The sequence below is a fragment of the Cavia porcellus genome, unplaced genomic scaffold (genome assembly GCF_034190915.1).
Source record: "Cavia porcellus strain 051 isolate PalLab524CR breed Dunkin Hartley unplaced genomic scaffold, mCavPor4.1 scaffold_19, whole genome shotgun sequence".
Taxonomy (NCBI): Eukaryota; Metazoa; Chordata; class Mammalia; order Rodentia; family Caviidae; genus Cavia; species Cavia porcellus.
The window spans coordinates 25,317,589-25,334,213 of record NW_026947502.1 but is presented as its reverse complement, the minus strand read 5'-3'; the positions used below and the strand labels follow the sequence as shown (position 1 = coordinate 25,334,213).

General features: G+C 35.2%; 1 protein-coding gene across 9 annotated transcripts in view; it reads right to left on the bottom strand.

Moving 5' to 3' along the window:
* The window catches only part of Ranbp17 (RAN binding protein 17), a 353,366-nt gene that overhangs the window by 25,519 nt on the left and 311,222 nt on the right, over positions 1-16,625 (bottom strand). For 6 of the 9 annotated variants that reach the window (XM_063230765.1, XM_063230770.1, XM_063230768.1 and 3 more), the window contains 2 exons: positions 15,838-15,976; positions 3,148-3,314 (listed from right to left, as the gene is read on the bottom strand). In XM_063230765.1, the coding sequence (XP_063086835.1) occupies positions 3,148-3,314; positions 15,838-15,976 (306 nt within the window). Of the gene's footprint in view, positions 1-3,147; positions 3,315-9,651; positions 9,874-15,837; positions 15,977-16,625 lie in introns of those variants that run through there. The other 3 variants (XR_010041092.1, XR_010041091.1, XR_010041093.1) reach the window with 2 other exon arrangements.

The following is a 16,625-nucleotide window of genomic DNA, read 5'->3' as shown; positions in this document are numbered from 1 at the left end:
AGCAAAATAGGTTCAGGTTAGGGGGAAAACAGTTCAAACTAGTAAATAATTGCAGTATCATTGCATCAGTTTAAAGAGCTGACAAGCCCTCTCTAAACTCCAAGCACAATTAGTCATTAGGGTCTAGTTTTTCAGCACTGTTAAGCAATTTGTAACCCATTCCTTTTAATAGGGTTAGGCATTACTTAACTGACACAGATGCCATGAAAACTGAAACCTCAAGTTATAAAGCAGGAACCTTGTTCATTACCTTCTGTGATAGTCAAATCATCTATAAAAACACCATTTAATGGGCAACCAATGAATAATCAATGGCTCACTTTTCATCTGAGTGTGAAAATGAGAATAATCTAATACAAAGTCCCTCTGGTAAGAGGCTGAATCTTGGGTCCTACTGCTCTTCAGGGTTGATTTATAAGATCCTGGGAAGCTGATGTAAACAGATGATCAATGGGACCCATCCCAGCTCATAATAACCCCCAACTGGCCCACTCCCTCTTTTCTGAGTCCATCCCTTCAGGCTATTAGCTCTGTCCAGCTAATTCTTCCCACTACTCCTGCCTGCTGCTTTTACTCTGGCCATCCGTTTAGTCCAGCCGACTCAGAAGTAATTTTATACGCAGCAGAGAGCTGGTGGAATTGATTTTTCACTCAGTGCTCAGTTCCCATCTGAATAATTATCAATTTTACTGCCTCATAAAGGGAAGAGTCAAAATTTCAAATCAATTCAAAAGAGCTTTTGAGACGACAGAAACTGTGCATAAGAATAGAGGTCAAAGTTGTCAGTGACCTAAGGAGATGATGTCAGATATTACTATACCCAACAGTTGACATCAGAGGCACTCAAGATGATATAACCTAGTGCTAATGCAAATCATATTTATGCTGACTACCAGAGACCAGTCATTAATATTTAAAATGCTATCTGAAAGCCTACATTCCAAATAAATAGAATGTATTCTACTGTTAATAAAGATATATCACTACTTAGTCATATGCTATGGATTACTAAGTATTATTAACACAGAGAAATTACTTAAACCAACAACTGCATGGTAATTGTGAGTAAAGACACACTTGATGGTCTCTTGTACAACCACATTACTTGCTCATAGCCTATTGATTTTTTGCTAAAATTTTCTACCAACTTAAAAGTTTCTGCCAGAGTTTATGGCATGATAGTGTGATTATGGGTGAATACTGGCAGGAATGACTTGGGGGTAGACTTGTACTTTGTCATGGTGGGGTGGGAGTGGATCTGAGTTCTGGTCAACCCATGGGGTATTTATTTTCTTTAGTGACTACATTCTTGAAGTCAGTGGTTGCCAACTTTTTCCATGTAAAAAAAATGAAGATCACACATACCCTCAGTCTACCAGTGACTACTGCACTTGGATGGGGCGGGAGGTGGCAGGGAGCAGAGGTATATTTTGATTCACATGCTTTCCATGTGAATCTAAGGTACTTTTGGAAGCAATGGTGTGAGCAGTAAGGGCTCTGGGCAAACAGATGTTATTTCAAATTCCACCTCTTATCACTTTCAGTTAATCTCAGTGAACTTCAGTTTTATCATTTGTAAAATGAGGATGATGATAGCTACATTTTGTGGTTACCGTGAGGTCTGAATAAGAAGAGTCCTCTGACAGTACTCCCTTCTTATGTCATTTTGTTATCAGTATGTTAATAAAATTATCAAAGAAGTGGTTAGTTATTTGTCTGTGTCTCACATGATAGAAAACATATTAAGGAAAGTGTATTACAAGTCTTAATTGTTCCTGTACCTTGCCTGTAATAGATCTTTAATAAATGTGAGTTATCTTCCTCTTCCCTTTATATTGCCAACCTGTTGAAATAGATCTGGCATCACATCAAATGTTTAAAAGTTGATAAGACTTTTGCTAATTATTCAAAATATTATTTCCCCTTCATCCTTCCCTGAAAAATAATTGGTTATATGAAATGTCGTCACAAGTAAAATTTACATAATTTAGTTTAAATATCTGGGAAGGAAATCTCATTTATGGCTCTTATTACTTGCTCACCAAGAACAATGATAGCAAGAAACTCGATATACTTGCAAATACAGACTATTATAGATATATTTTGACAAAAGAAAACTAAATCTAGCTATGGTAGTGCATTCCTGTAATCTCAGTGGTTTGGGAGGCTGAGGTAAAAGATGACAAGTTCAGGGCCAAACCTATGCAACTTAGCAAAAATTAAAAAAGCGGGCGGGTAGATAGCTCAGAGTGAAGGTTCTGGGTTCAATCCTACACATTTACACACACACACACACACACACACACACACACACACACAGGAAAGCAAAGAAAAACAACTGAAAACTGTACAAACAGACCATTTTATGGATTTAGTGGAAGTAGAAATACCAGTGATGGTAAATCCATTAATGGCATTTTTGGCTTCGAGAAACAGTCTTAGCAAGTCTACTCACTTTTATGCATACTGCTGCAATTTTAAAAAAAATATTAAATGTGGACCTAACTCACACTTGAAAATAAAGACTTTGTGGCTTTATTACTTACTAGTTATTCAAATATTCTTGGGAATATTAGCTAATTTGTTTGAACTGTGATTTCTCACCTTACACTGTGAATGATGCTAACTATACTACGATGGACAGTTGCTAGCAAATTTCTGGTCAAATCTAGGAGCTCAGGAAATGGCAGTTTCCCAGTACATTTGAGTACTCACAAGGCAAACATATGATGCCATTATCAAGAGATTGCAGGAAATAAATTAGAGATTGACTTCTTTTTAGTTCCAGTTTTGCCCTATTTTTCCTCAGGCTTATGGAAGAACTATCTTGGTTTTAAAAATAAATAAATAAATAAATAAATAAATAAATAGGTACCAGGGATCAAACTCATGACCTTGCACTTGGCCTGGCAGGCACTTGTGCTGCTGAGTTATATCCCTAGCCTGTTTTTAAATCTTAACCTCACTCAGGAGAGACAGAGGGCACTGGGATTTCCCGAGGGTGGGTAAAGCTGAAGCCACTGTGTTATCCCACTTTAGGGGTAATACACCTAGAAAATAACTATTAAAGAGTCTTAGCAAGAGAGTTGTAGAGACGTTCAGAGACCAGGTTGGCTTCTGGGCATTCTGTTTCTAAAGCTGGGTTACCTGCTGCAGGACATCTGGGTTTTGCTGCATAAAGTGTAATAGTCTCTGACCAGCCTGGGTAGCCTCTCTGCATCGAAGTGGCTTCTTGCCCTCTTTTGCTATGTGCTTGAAGAGGTAGGTGACGATGTAGTCTAAACTGGTACAGCAGCTGGAGGAGACAACTGTATCTGTACAAACAATAAGAATTCATTTGCATTATTGAAGTGTTTGCTTCATTTGAATATGATGTCTAGATTAAAAAAGAATTACTATCTGGTTTCCAACACTCTAGAAGCTCCTTTAGAGTTGGGAGATGTCTTATTTCTCTCTGTAAACCCCAGTGTCTATGTAGGGCTTGGCAAACAGATACAGTAGTAAGAAAATGATTCCTTAAGTAAACTGAACAGAATTCTCTTTTTGGGACCTTGGCAACTTCTTTTCAGTCCAAGTAATTGTTTATTAGGTATCAACTTAGTACACTGGAGTCTACTTCAGGGGTCACAGGAACTAGGTTAATCTCCCACCCTGATATCAAAGAGCCCAGGAATTAGTATATAAGTTACTGAAGCGCAGGGCTATATAAAAATGAGTAATGCATTGTGTGAGAATTTTGAGGGAAAGATCATAGTTAGATGGAAGTCAAGGAGAGTTTGGTGAAATAAGTAGTTCCTGAGACATGCTTGGAAAGATTATTCCATTTACCCAGGAAAAGACATTTTTCACTGGGTGCAGTGACACATATCTATAATCCCACCATCAGGAAGCTAAAGCAGGAAGATCATAAATTCAAAGCCAGCCTGGGCTTCATAGTGAGTTTAAGACCAGTGAGAACTTGTATAAAAAAAAATAAAGATAAAGAGGAGCCAGGGATTTAGCTCAGCAGCAGCACCTGCCTGACAAGCATGAGGTCATGAGTTTGATTCTCGGTACAAAAAAAAAAGAAAGAAAGAAAGATCATTTTTCAGCTATAAAAATTAGCATAAGACAGTACAGAATCGAAGGAAAGGTACAGATTTTGGAGCAAGATAGGTCTGGTTTCAAGTTCCACCATTTTCACTCACTCGCTGTGTTATTACTATGAAAGGGCCATTTCTGTATTTTGGCAATGTTTTTTCTTTTTTGATATTTTAAAAATAACTTGCAGAATTGAATGAGAAGAATATAGGAAGAAAAATGCCTGATACATACTGAGAACTTACTCTGTGTTAGTTACTATGTTAAGTACACTACAAATTATAATTTTTAATCCCTACGACAGGGCTGTAATAGTTACTATTATTATCATCATTTTCAGGTGAGGACACTGAAACTAGACAGATTAAATGTTCTGTCCACAGCTAGAACACTGGACAGCCATGATAACAAAATAAAAAGATAGATTGTATTCTGAATCACTAAAAGTAGGTAATAAGAAAAATGTAAGTATTAAATTTATTCTAAAATACAACGAGCACTTAAGATATGGCAGTTATAAGTTTGTTTTTATGGCAAAAAGGAGGATATACTCAAAGAGTAGAGCTTTTGGTCTGAGTGGGAGAGCGCGTAGAGGAGTTGTAAGAGAAGGCTGACCAAGTAGGCTGGAGGGTCTTACTAAGGGCATCAGAAAGTGGGCTGAGATACTTATATTTAATCTGAAAACTGACAGAGGTGTTACTGAATGTTTTTGAAGTAAGTTATTAACAGAAAGAGCAACCATTTATTATCTCCTTTGTATCCTAAAATGATAATCTCATTCACTTTTAACAACTGCATAGTATACTAGGTATCATTTACATTTTTAAAATGAGAAAACTAAGGTCTGTGTACACAGCTCAGTGGTAGAACATTTTCTCAATATGGAGGAGACAGAGAGGGAGAGAGAAAGAGAGAAACGGAGAGAGAAAAGAGAAAGAGAAAGAGGGAGACACAACACCAAAATTCAGAGATTAAGTATTTATCCAAACTCCATGGTTTTGAGGAGAGCAGTACACTGTGCATATTTATTCTTGGCTAACAATGTATTTGATACAGTCCCTCGGAATTCTTGATTATTAAGAGAAACAATAATGGTAAATGCAGTAGATTTGGAAGTGGGGGGTTGGAAGCAGGGATTGGAAGTGGACTATAAACTTTGTATAAGAACAGTTTCTTACTCATGTTGTTCATGTCTGAGATTGTCAGACCCATGTCTGGTAATTAAAGAATGGGTAGCTAATCTGAGACAGTTATCTGGAGAAGGTCTTGAAGTTATGTTTAGTAATAATACCTAGCAATGGTATGACATTATAGTTCTCAAACTTTCATATCATGGAAAACAGAAAGGTAGTTTTGGGGCAGTTTCTAAAACAGGCAAGACAATGGTAGTGGATACAGGCTCATGAGGGACTGAGGGGCTGAGTGAAGGTCTAAGATGACAGGTGTGTACAATAGTTTGGGAAAACTGGGAGCTGTCTGACTTTTAACAAAAGTGCATTTTGTTTCTCCCTAAAGTATGGAAGTTGATTAATTAACTTTTTCTTCATTTACTTTTTTATTTCTTTTCCACTAACTGGGTTTGACATGTCAGAATCAAACACCATTTTTTTTTTAAATTTTATTTAAGGAGAAAAGAAAAAAAAAGCAGGGAAAGGGTACAAGTTATACAGATTTACAGAAAAAAAATGAACAGTAGGAAATCACTAGTTAATGGATTATATATTGTCATCTTAGAAATAATTGTTCAAGTCACAAAATTAAAGCTTGTAAAGTGGACATTCCATCAATGATACTGCAAACAGTTCTGTTCATTGATCCAATAAAACTCTGTGATATCATTTTCTATCTTATACACTTAAATATACATGCAGTTATATAGTTTAGAGTACTTTCTTTTCCTCTCTTTTGTACAATGACTATTACACATTTTGGGTTTCATTGCTCCCACGGTTCTTATTGCTTTTTTGGAAGAGAGTAAAACCAAATGTGACATAACAGAATAGAATCGGTCAAGTCAAATGGGTGGACATAATAGATAATGTAAAAACATAATACAAGGTGATCAACAATGGTTACCATAATGCCTCCCGCTATCTCTAATAGAATTGCCTATATCGTTAGTTATAATACAATTGAACAAAACAGTAAAGAATAAAACTGACAAAACCAAAACATTGGCGACAGTGTAGGTCTTCAAAAGTAGATAAAAGTCAACAAGATTTTGTTGAGTGTGGTTACTTCTCTATTACCTTCACATTTCTACATTTTATATCCTAATCACAAAAGTAAAAAGATTAAACTATTTAATATCTACAAAAGCAAGCAGGGAATGGAAATGGCTCTCTTCACCAGTGAAGAGTAGCATGTAATCAGTCATACCAAAATTTTAAAGATTTCACATAGATAGATTTGGTGGCCACACATCATGCATGTTGCACTAAAAGGTTCCAATCCACTGAGTCAGCTGTGAAAAAGCCTGGCAAACACTTTAGACTCAAAGATTGAGTAGATATCCTTGCAACAAAAGCAAGAAGAGCTTCCATTATAGCTGATTTATGGTTGAGGGGTTTGTAAAAATAAATGTTATTCCTAGCTAGATTTAAAAGTATGAAGTGATAAGGATTAAGGGGCATTTGGTCACAAACACAATGAATAGTGCTGAAGACTGTGTATCATTATTGGCTTTTCTTTATCTGCAGCTCAAGCTACTATGGGAGATCCACGTAATGACATCAACGGGCAGGTGTCACAATTTTCAAATTTTGTCCAACTTCCGTTGTTAGGATGTTTTGGAAAGGAATACATTCGTAATTTAAAAACATTCTGGAAGTGATTTTTAAGTCTATTAAGTGCCTGTGTTTTCCAGCAACTTCTCATTTGGCATTGAAAGCCATCAAGTTCTCGTTTTCTCCTCAACTTGTCTCCATAGGAAGCACATGCATCATTAATAGCCCTCCTGCTTACTACTACCCATCACCGAAAGCAGCGCTGAAAAGTTAACCATGTAGCAAAGAGTTGCTTAACTGAGAGGAAGAATGGTAATGGGCTGAGTTGAAGTTTGGCTTCAGCTCAAATGGCAGAAAGAAGATGACTTGGAATAGTATGGTACTGAGAACAATTCTTGAGCCAAAAGGCCTATTTGGTAGGTGCAGCAATTTTGGAGATGGGTGTAGGTTTAGATGTTTGACTTCAGTAGGCTCTAACAGCACTGTTGTAAAATGTGCTAAATACTATCTACTTTGTAATGAGTTGTGAAATATTAATGAGGTAGAGTATGTAGAAACTGTAACACAGTAACTATGACATAGTAGCTTTTTCCCCTTTCTCACTTACTTCTCTGGCTATTTCAGTTCCTTACACACTGAGGTTGACAGTCTACACATTAATTCATAGTGCTCATCTATCATTTTTGTGGTGGGAAAAACTAATATACAAGATCTCTAAGTTCTAAGTATTTCCTGAACAACTCATCTCATATTGCATTCATGTCATATATTCCATGCAATTCAAGAATGTGTGCTAAGTAAGAACACAGCCATTTTTATTTATATTCTTCATTATCACATTTTATTAATAACAGCCTTCATGGGAAAAGATCTGGTAGTTTGTAGTTGGCTCAACTTTTTGCTTATCCTCACTTTCTTCCACAAGCACTCTACCACTGAGCTATACTCCCCAGTCCTTATTTAGACTATTTTGCTGTCCTTTAGTTTGCTAGGACTGTATCCCAATGCTTGCTACAACTAATCTTCATAAGTATCACCTGGTCACTTCTTCAGAACTAGCCACACTTAGTCACATCATTCATTATTCCATTTTAATTCTGTGTTCAGCACTTAACCCAACCTGGTGTTTCTCAAGAGGTGTGTGTGTGTGTGCGTGTGTGTGTGTGTGTGCATGCGCATGTGTGTGTTTCTTCATTTATTGCTTAACTCTCCTTACTAAAACATAGGTATTCACGTAAGCAGGGACTGTCTTGTTTCAGCACTGTTAAGGTCTAAAATAGTACTTGGTACCTAGTAAGAAGACATTGATTAACTGCTGAATGAATGAGTTGAAAGCTTATTAACAGAGGCTTTTTGTAAGCTGTTACATTGGTCTCCATAAGTGTATGGGGGGCAGTGGGTGATTAAAAAGATAGTCAGAAACTAAGAATGGTAATTAAACACATTTTTTTTTTTGGTACCGGGGATCGAACTCACAACCTCACACTTGGCAGGCAGGTGCTTGTGCCACTGAGCTAAACCCCCAGTCCCCTAATTAAATCGTTTTTAGAATATTATGCAAGTCACTGCTCAATCACTGATTCAAACTTTCTATTTCTCCTATCCATTTTTTTCATTTTACACTGAAGCTATAGTTGGACTGAGACTACTTCTAGCCCCTCCTCCAAAGTCTCTTTGCCAATGTATCGTTATTAGGAAAGAGAAAATCCAAGTTACTTTCAAAACTCCAAACACTATTTCTTAAACAGTTCACTTGCCTGAGATATCCAATGTGTTATGACAATTTATGTATGAATTTAAAAACTCACAAACACAAGGAAAACCATTTCTACCATATCCAAATGTCAAAACTGCAATCTTTATTTGGTAGATCTCGCAAGAGGTGAGGTGAAGAATGGAAGGACTACTGAATCAGATAACTGTCAGTTGTGTTATCGTAGGTGAATTGTTTCACCTTTTTCAGTCATGGCTTACTCATTTATACACATTGCCTAGTTAACTCATTCAGTAAATATTTAGTGAGTGCTTATTCCTTACCAGGAACTGGGAATAAGGTAGTGATCAAACACTGTTCTTATCTTTCAGAAAATTAGAATCAGTACGAAATGATGACAAACAATGCTCACAGAGTACTTTACACCACTTTTGGTATGAAGGATAGTTTTGAGAATGAAATGACTCAAGATGAGAACACTTATGACAGAACCAGGTAGGTAGTATGTGTCCATCATCACACTCTTAATAAAGCAGCACGGACTTAAACATTACTTTCAAATTCCCTCCATGATTTGCTACCTTGTTAAGATTCCTTAAGAGCCTTGTTAAAAATGTAGATTCCAAGCCTGACTAGTGCCATACTTTGAGAACCATACAGCAGACTGCAACTAATTCAGAATCTTCAGTACTACTTTCATGTGAGATAAAAGAATGTCAGGCTAAACTGTAATAATAAAAAACAAGACTTCTGCTTTTGCCCATGAAGGATTAACTGCTATGAGAATTTGCCCTCCTGCCATAAACAACTAAAAAACAGGACAAATATATGAAATAACAGTTTTCAATTATTGCACAACAAGCAGCATAGGACTATTAAACCAGAGGGAAGGGAAATAAATGAGGTAATAGCTACAGTTGCTGAAGTTTACTGCCCAAAGCAGTTTCTAGAATGCAGGCCAAGAAGAGAAACTCAAACAAAACAGTCTCACTGAGTCAAAGAGAAACACTGGAATTAGGGAGGCTGAGGCAGCCAGAACTTGTGGTATGTAGTTCTGAGGTGAGGGGCTTACAGGAGACAACTCTAGAGATCAGTAAGAGAGTCCTTTCAAATGTTTGTCTGAACAATTACCTGTGTAAATGTGGGAAGAAACTCCCCAAGGTTGAAAAGCAGTAGGCCAACTGATTCTTAAAGATTAAAAAAAGTTGAGAAAAGTCTTTGGAGTAACCTCATATTGCATGGAGCAATGCGGTGTCTTCATGGGGTCACACCTCAGGAGTGGAGCTCCCATACTCCAAAATACAGGCTGCCATTTGCTCTCAAGTGTGTTAAATTGATCCAAGAGTTACTTACCTGCAAGACAGAACAAAGTCTTCAAAAAAAAAATCAAAATCCAATACTTAACAATATCAAATTCACAATGTCTAGTATCCAATAAAATATCACAAGGCACAGAAAATGAAAAGTAGGACCCATTAAAAAGAGAAAAATAAATAAACAGAAACAGATCCCGAGATGACTTTGGTAGAAGATTTTAAAACAGTTGTTATAAATCTTATAAATATAATAAAGGTTAAATATATGAATTTGAGGCACTATGAAAGATATTAAAAAACTAAAAAAGTGAAGCTGGGTATAATGGTACATGCTTTGGTCCCAGATAACCTGGAGGCTGAGGCAGAAGGAATGCTTGAGCCCAGGAATTCAGGCCCACCTTAGCAACAAAATGAGACCACCTTCTTCTAAAAAAAAAAAAGACCAAGATGGAATTTCTAGGGAATAAAAAATATAATGCCTAAAATAAAAAATGATTAATAGTCTAGTTATTGTAGAAAGATCAGTGAACTTGAGACATATCTACAGAAACTACTGAAAATATAGAAACAAAAAAACAACAAAAAATTCCAAAATCCTTCTAGAGCACCAGTGAATTGTGGCTAAAAAGCAAGATATATATATGTGTGTGTGTATGTATATATATGTAACTGTAATTCCAGAAGAAATAGAATTGGAGAGAGGTTGTGAATATTCAAAAGTAAATGGTGATATTATTTGAAGATGTAGATATTAAACACCTAAAACACCAATGAAAAATAAAGAAGCATGACTAATAAGGCCATAAGGGATATAAGATAGACTAATAAAAAACACTTAGGTAATCCAAACTCTAAGAATGCATGGGAAAAAAAGCCCAAACAAACAGATAAAAACCCAAAACACAAAAAGGTACAAAGACTAGATAGAATAAAGATAAAATTAATAGCAACATTGTAGATTTAAACTCACACATTCTGCTAGTTTCACTAAATGTTTTAAACACTGTCTTGGAAAATTTTCATGGCTTAATTTCTGCAAACTCTAAATGTTAGCCTACTGGGTGTTAGAATTAAGGTTACAGATGGGATTAAGGTTGCTACTCAGTTGAATGTAAAATAAGATTATTCTGGATCATCTAGGTGAAGCCAATGTAAACCTAAGAGACCCTAAAATTGAGTCAGAGGAAGATATGTCTGTGGAAGAAATGCCCAAAGGTACAACACTGCCTTCCAAGATGGAGAAGAGGTCACAAACCTAGGAAGGCAAGTGGTTCTTAGAAGCAAGAAAGGCAAATAATGCATTCGTTCTTCAGCTTAGAACCAAAGGCAGCAATGCTGACACACTGGTTTTAGCTCAGTGACACTTGTTGGACTTGTGACCTATAAAACAGTAAGACACTGTTGTTTTAAGGCATTGAGCTTCTAGTAATTTGTTACAGCAGCAACACAAAATAATGCTGTCTATAAGTAACCAACTTTACATATAAGGACCCTTTTTTTTGTGCCAGGGATCAAACTTGTGACCTTGTACTTGCCAGGCAAGTGCTTATGCCGCTGAGCTAAACCCCTGGCCAGGACAGAGGTAACATTAATAAAAGGAGCTGGGGAAGGTATCGGACAAAAATTTCAGAGAAAAAAATATTACCAGAGATAAAGAGGATCATTTATAATGATGTAAGGGTAAGTTTACCAATGAATATAACAATTCTAAGTTTTATGTGCCCAATAACAGAGTTTTGAAATATTTGATACAAAACCTGCTAAAAATGAAAGGCAATGTAGGGCAAACCTATAATTATAGTTAGAGACTTCAGTACTTCTCTCTTGGTGATTCACAGAACAAGTAGATAGCAACCAACCAACCAACTAACCAACCAGAATACAGAATCTCTGAACATCATCAACTAACCTCATTGACACTTAAGGGACACTCTTCATAATAATGGTGTACTTATTCAAGTCTTCATTTACCATTGTTGGGATCACAGAAAAGTCTGAATAAATTCTAAATTTTAAAGGTCTAAAAAAATTCAATTTATTCTATGAGGCAACAGAATAAAGCAAGAATCAATTACAGGATATTGTCAAGAATATTTTCAAATATTCCAAAATTTAAAAAATATTCATAATAAAAACCTGTTGGCTAAAAAAAAGCAAAGTACATCTGAATTTATCAACCAAACAACCAACAGAAAATACTTCCTTGTAGTAAGTGATAAACTATTGCCCAAACGATCAAGAATAAAAAAAAAAAAAAAAAAAAAAAAAAACCCACACAAACAGCCCAAAAAGATAAGCTCAGTATCATGGCACATAATTCTAGGATGAAAGAGGAAGCTTTCCTACAGTTCCCTATATAAATAATATTGAGTAACAATTATGAATAATTTTGTATCACAAATGTTATACGAACTTCAGATGAAGCCTGATGGTTTCACTAGTGTATTTTGTCAAACATTTAAGGAAAAATTAATAATGATTATAGACCAACTTTTTAGAAAACACAGGAAGAAACATTTCTTAGGTCATCTTATGAAGACAACAGACTGATATTAAAATAAGGTAAGGTAGTAAGAACAAAAAACTTTATAAAAGCTGACACCAATATCTATCATGAATAAAAATACAAAAATCTGTATTAAAATTTTAGCAAACTGAATCCAGTAATACAGAGAGATAATACACCATAACTAAGTGTGGAATGCAAGGCTGGTTCAACATTTGAGTATCTTTCATGGGGCTGGGGATTTAGCTCAGCGGCATAAGCACCTGCCTTGCAAGCGTGTGGTCGTGAGTTCGATCCCTGGTACCGGTAAAAATACAAGAAAAAAAAAAAAACATTTGAGTATCTTTCAATATAAACATTAATATTAATACGATGGATTAACAAGTCGAAAAGGAAAAATAAATGATGGTGTCATTTGATTCAGGAAAAGCATTAGATACAGCTCAATATTTTTTCATGACAACACTCTTAGAAAGACAAAAAATAAAAATAAAGGAAATTTCTTCAATAGGATAAAAAGCATCTGTGAGAAACCTAACATTATCCTGAATGTTTTTCTTTTCTTCAACACTGATAAGAAAAAATGTTTCCTATGCTCACTCACTTTTTGTTCAGGCTGGCCTTGAACTTCTCTGTTCACTATGCAGTTCAGGCTAGCCTTGAGCTTACTTTGTAGCCTAGGCTGGCCTTGAACTTGAGATAGCCTCCTGCTTCAACTCCTGAACGTTGTTATTCAGTATTGTTTCCCAGGTTCTAGCAAGTATTTTAAGTCAAAATGAACAAACAAACCAAAAACCAAAAACCAAAAACGGCATACAGATTGGAAAGAATGAGGTAAAATTTTTTTATTTGCAAATGTATCTCTGAAGAATATTTTAAGAAATCTCCCAAGAGCTACTAAATTAATGAGTTTAGAAAGGCTGCAGAATATAAATTCAATATACAAAAACATCAAGTACAGTATTAAATAAATACATAGAAAATTTAAAAATACTATTTACAATAGCATAAACCTATGGAATATTTATTTATAAATATAAAAAAATGTGTAATACTCAAATTCAAACTATGAAGATGGTGTTGAGAAAAATTAAGGAATATCTAAATGAGCAGAGACAAGATATAATTTTCAGGAACTAAATACTAAATATTTTTATATGTCCACTATTCATAAATTTAGCTAGAGATTCAACACAATTCTGACCAACATTCTTCTACTCATATATATATATATATTTTTTTTTTTTTTTTTTTTTTTTGTACTGGGGTTCAAACTCATGACATAGTGCTTGCCAGACAGGCATTGTGCCACTGAGCTGTATCCCTGGCCCATCTTTTTTTTTTCACAAACAAAATCCACTGATAAGTTGATTCTAACATTTCTACAACAAGGCAAAGGATTCAGAGTAGCCAAGATAAATTTTAAAAGAGAAAAACTACATTAAAGAATTATACTATTATATTTTAAGAGCTACTATAAAAGTAGGGCATAAACTACTGGTATAAAGTAATCAGATAAGTAAAGGATATTCTTCAATAAAAGGTATTTGAACAACTGAATATCTATACATTAAAGAATTTGAGCCTTTACCTCATACCACACATAAACATTAAATTAAAATGGGTCATAGACACTTATTTTTATTTTTTTGTTTTTTGAGACAAGGTGTTGCTCAGTAGTCCACATTGACCTTGAGCTCACTACATAGCCTAGGCATGTGCTACAATGCCTGGCTCTAAGTGGGTCACAGACTTAAACATCAGAGTTAAAGCTATAATACTTTTAGAAAGAAATATGAAAGAAATCTATATGGTTTTGGGCTAAGATTTCACAGAATCCTCCCAAAATGTAGACTGTAATAATTAATTGAAGTTTTTGTTCTTTAAGAGGATACTGTTAGAAAAATACAGGACATGTAATAGGCTGAAACAGAACTGTAAAACATATATTTGACAAGAGATTATATTCAGAATGTTTAACAGCTCTTACAACTAAGCAACAAAATAAACCAGTTTAAAAAACTTAGTAAACCATTGTTTACTTTTTCTGAAATTCTGTATAACTTGTACCCTTTTTCTGTTTTTTTTCTTTTTCTCTTTAAATAAAATTAAAAAAAAAAGGTTTGAAAACCTTATCACAAAGAGTCAAGAATATAAATAAGCATGACTAGATAATCAAATCAGTGTTCATTAGTGAAATGCAAATTAAAACATAAAGACATCCTGGGGCTGGGGATTTAGCTCAGTGGTGTAAGTGCCTGCCTTGCAAGCAGGCAGTCAAGAGTTCGATCCCCGGTATCGATAAAAAAGAAAAAGACAAAAAACAAAACAAAACAAAACAACCCATAAAGACATTCCATTTTACATCCAGATGGATTACTAATATTAGACTAATACCAAGTGTTAGTGAAGCTGAGGAGCACCTGGAACCCTCCTATAGTGCTGGAACAAAATGGTACAGTCAATTTAGGATTATGTTCTTTCCTTAAAATGTTAAAAATACACTTAGCAACTGTGTGAGGTGATATTACCTGCAGTCTCAGCTATGAGGCAGACTGAAGCAGGTGGATCACAAATTCAAGTCCAGTCTGAGCAACTTAGCAAGATGCTATCTCAAAACATGAAGGACTGGGATGTAGCTCAGTTGCAGATTGGATTCAATTTCCAGTGTTACAAATGATACCAAGACCAAACCAATCAACCAAACAAACAATAAAAAACCCACCACCAACAACATAAAAACAAAAACCCACCAAAAAATAAAACAACTTGGCATATAACCTGGAAGTCCTACTTCTAGGACTTTTACTCAAGGAAAACAACAGAACAAAGTCAAGCAAAGACTTTGTCAAGTGAATGTTCATAGTGGCCGTATTTGAAACAGTGAAATAATGGAAACAAATCCAGTGTCAGCCAGCTGATGAATGGATAAACAAACTATGGTAATACATATAATGGAGTAATAATCAGCAATAGTAATAATCAGTAATAGAATGAAATAAAGTAACTTATTTGTAAAGTAACACAGATAAATCTCAAAGGTATTATATTCAATGAAAAAACCAAACACAAATAAACTCAAGTCTTACAGGAAATTCTGGAAAAGGCAAAGAGAAAGTAGAGACAGGGTAGTGAGAAGGAACTGATCTGAAGGGGCCACATGGGAGCTTTTGGGGTAGTCAAAGTGTTCTACACATTGGTTGTGGCGGTTCATAATTGTGTAAACATTTGTCAGGACTCATTAAACTGTTCCCTAAAAATTATAGAGAATTTTATTGTATATAATTTATATTTCAGTAACACTAGTTAAAAATAAAAAACTGTGTCAACATATAAAATGCATTTTTCTACCTGCAAACAATGATTATAAAATAATCTTTCAGTCTAGTTTATAATATCTTCCTCTTTTGTAGATCAGCCTCAGTAAATACACACAATAAGAGATACAATCAGTCAAATTTTTCCCATGGAAACAAAGGCCTCCAAGATCCTTACCAAGACTCGTGAGTCCCTCTGACATAGAGGTGAGGACATACAGGAGCACAGGAGGTTCTAAACCGGCGATGAAGCTCATGTGATCTTGGGTGAGGCATTCTAGCAATGGGTAGTAAGACTGGCTCAACTTCCGATATTGCTGCAACACAGAAATAAAGTACACCAAATGTTAAGCCACAGCAAAGAAAAAGATGTGACAGTCCAGTGGAAATGAACATTTGTAATACTGGAAATTGTAAGCTTACTTAAATGCAAAGTCAATAAATACATAAACAAATGACATAATTCCCAAATCAACATTTAAAGGGGTTCTACTAGGAATCTCTCAATCTCTACGAACCTTAATTTGAAGCTACAGTGTAATACCTCATTTCAATTTTACCCTATATGGCTGACACCTAAATGCAAGTAAAAGCTTTGCATCTAGAAGACTGAATTATTTTTCTGAACTGGAATACTGTTATCACTGAAAAGTGCTTAAGAGTGAGCATTGCTTTGTTTTTTAGACAGGGTCTCACTATGTAGTTCATGATGGTCCTGAACTCACTATGTAGCCCAGACTGGCTTTGAATTCATGGCGATCCTCCTATCTCAGCCTCCTAAGTACTGGGATTACAGACAGGTACCACCATGGCTGGCTGTATTTTATTTTGTTAATTAAAAAATTTGCAATGGAAAAAGATTTGATACCACAGTATACAATACCAACCCATTTAACTAAATCATTACTTGGTAAAATGGCTTAATATTTACCATATTCTACAGGTAAAAGATAGGCATATAAAAAA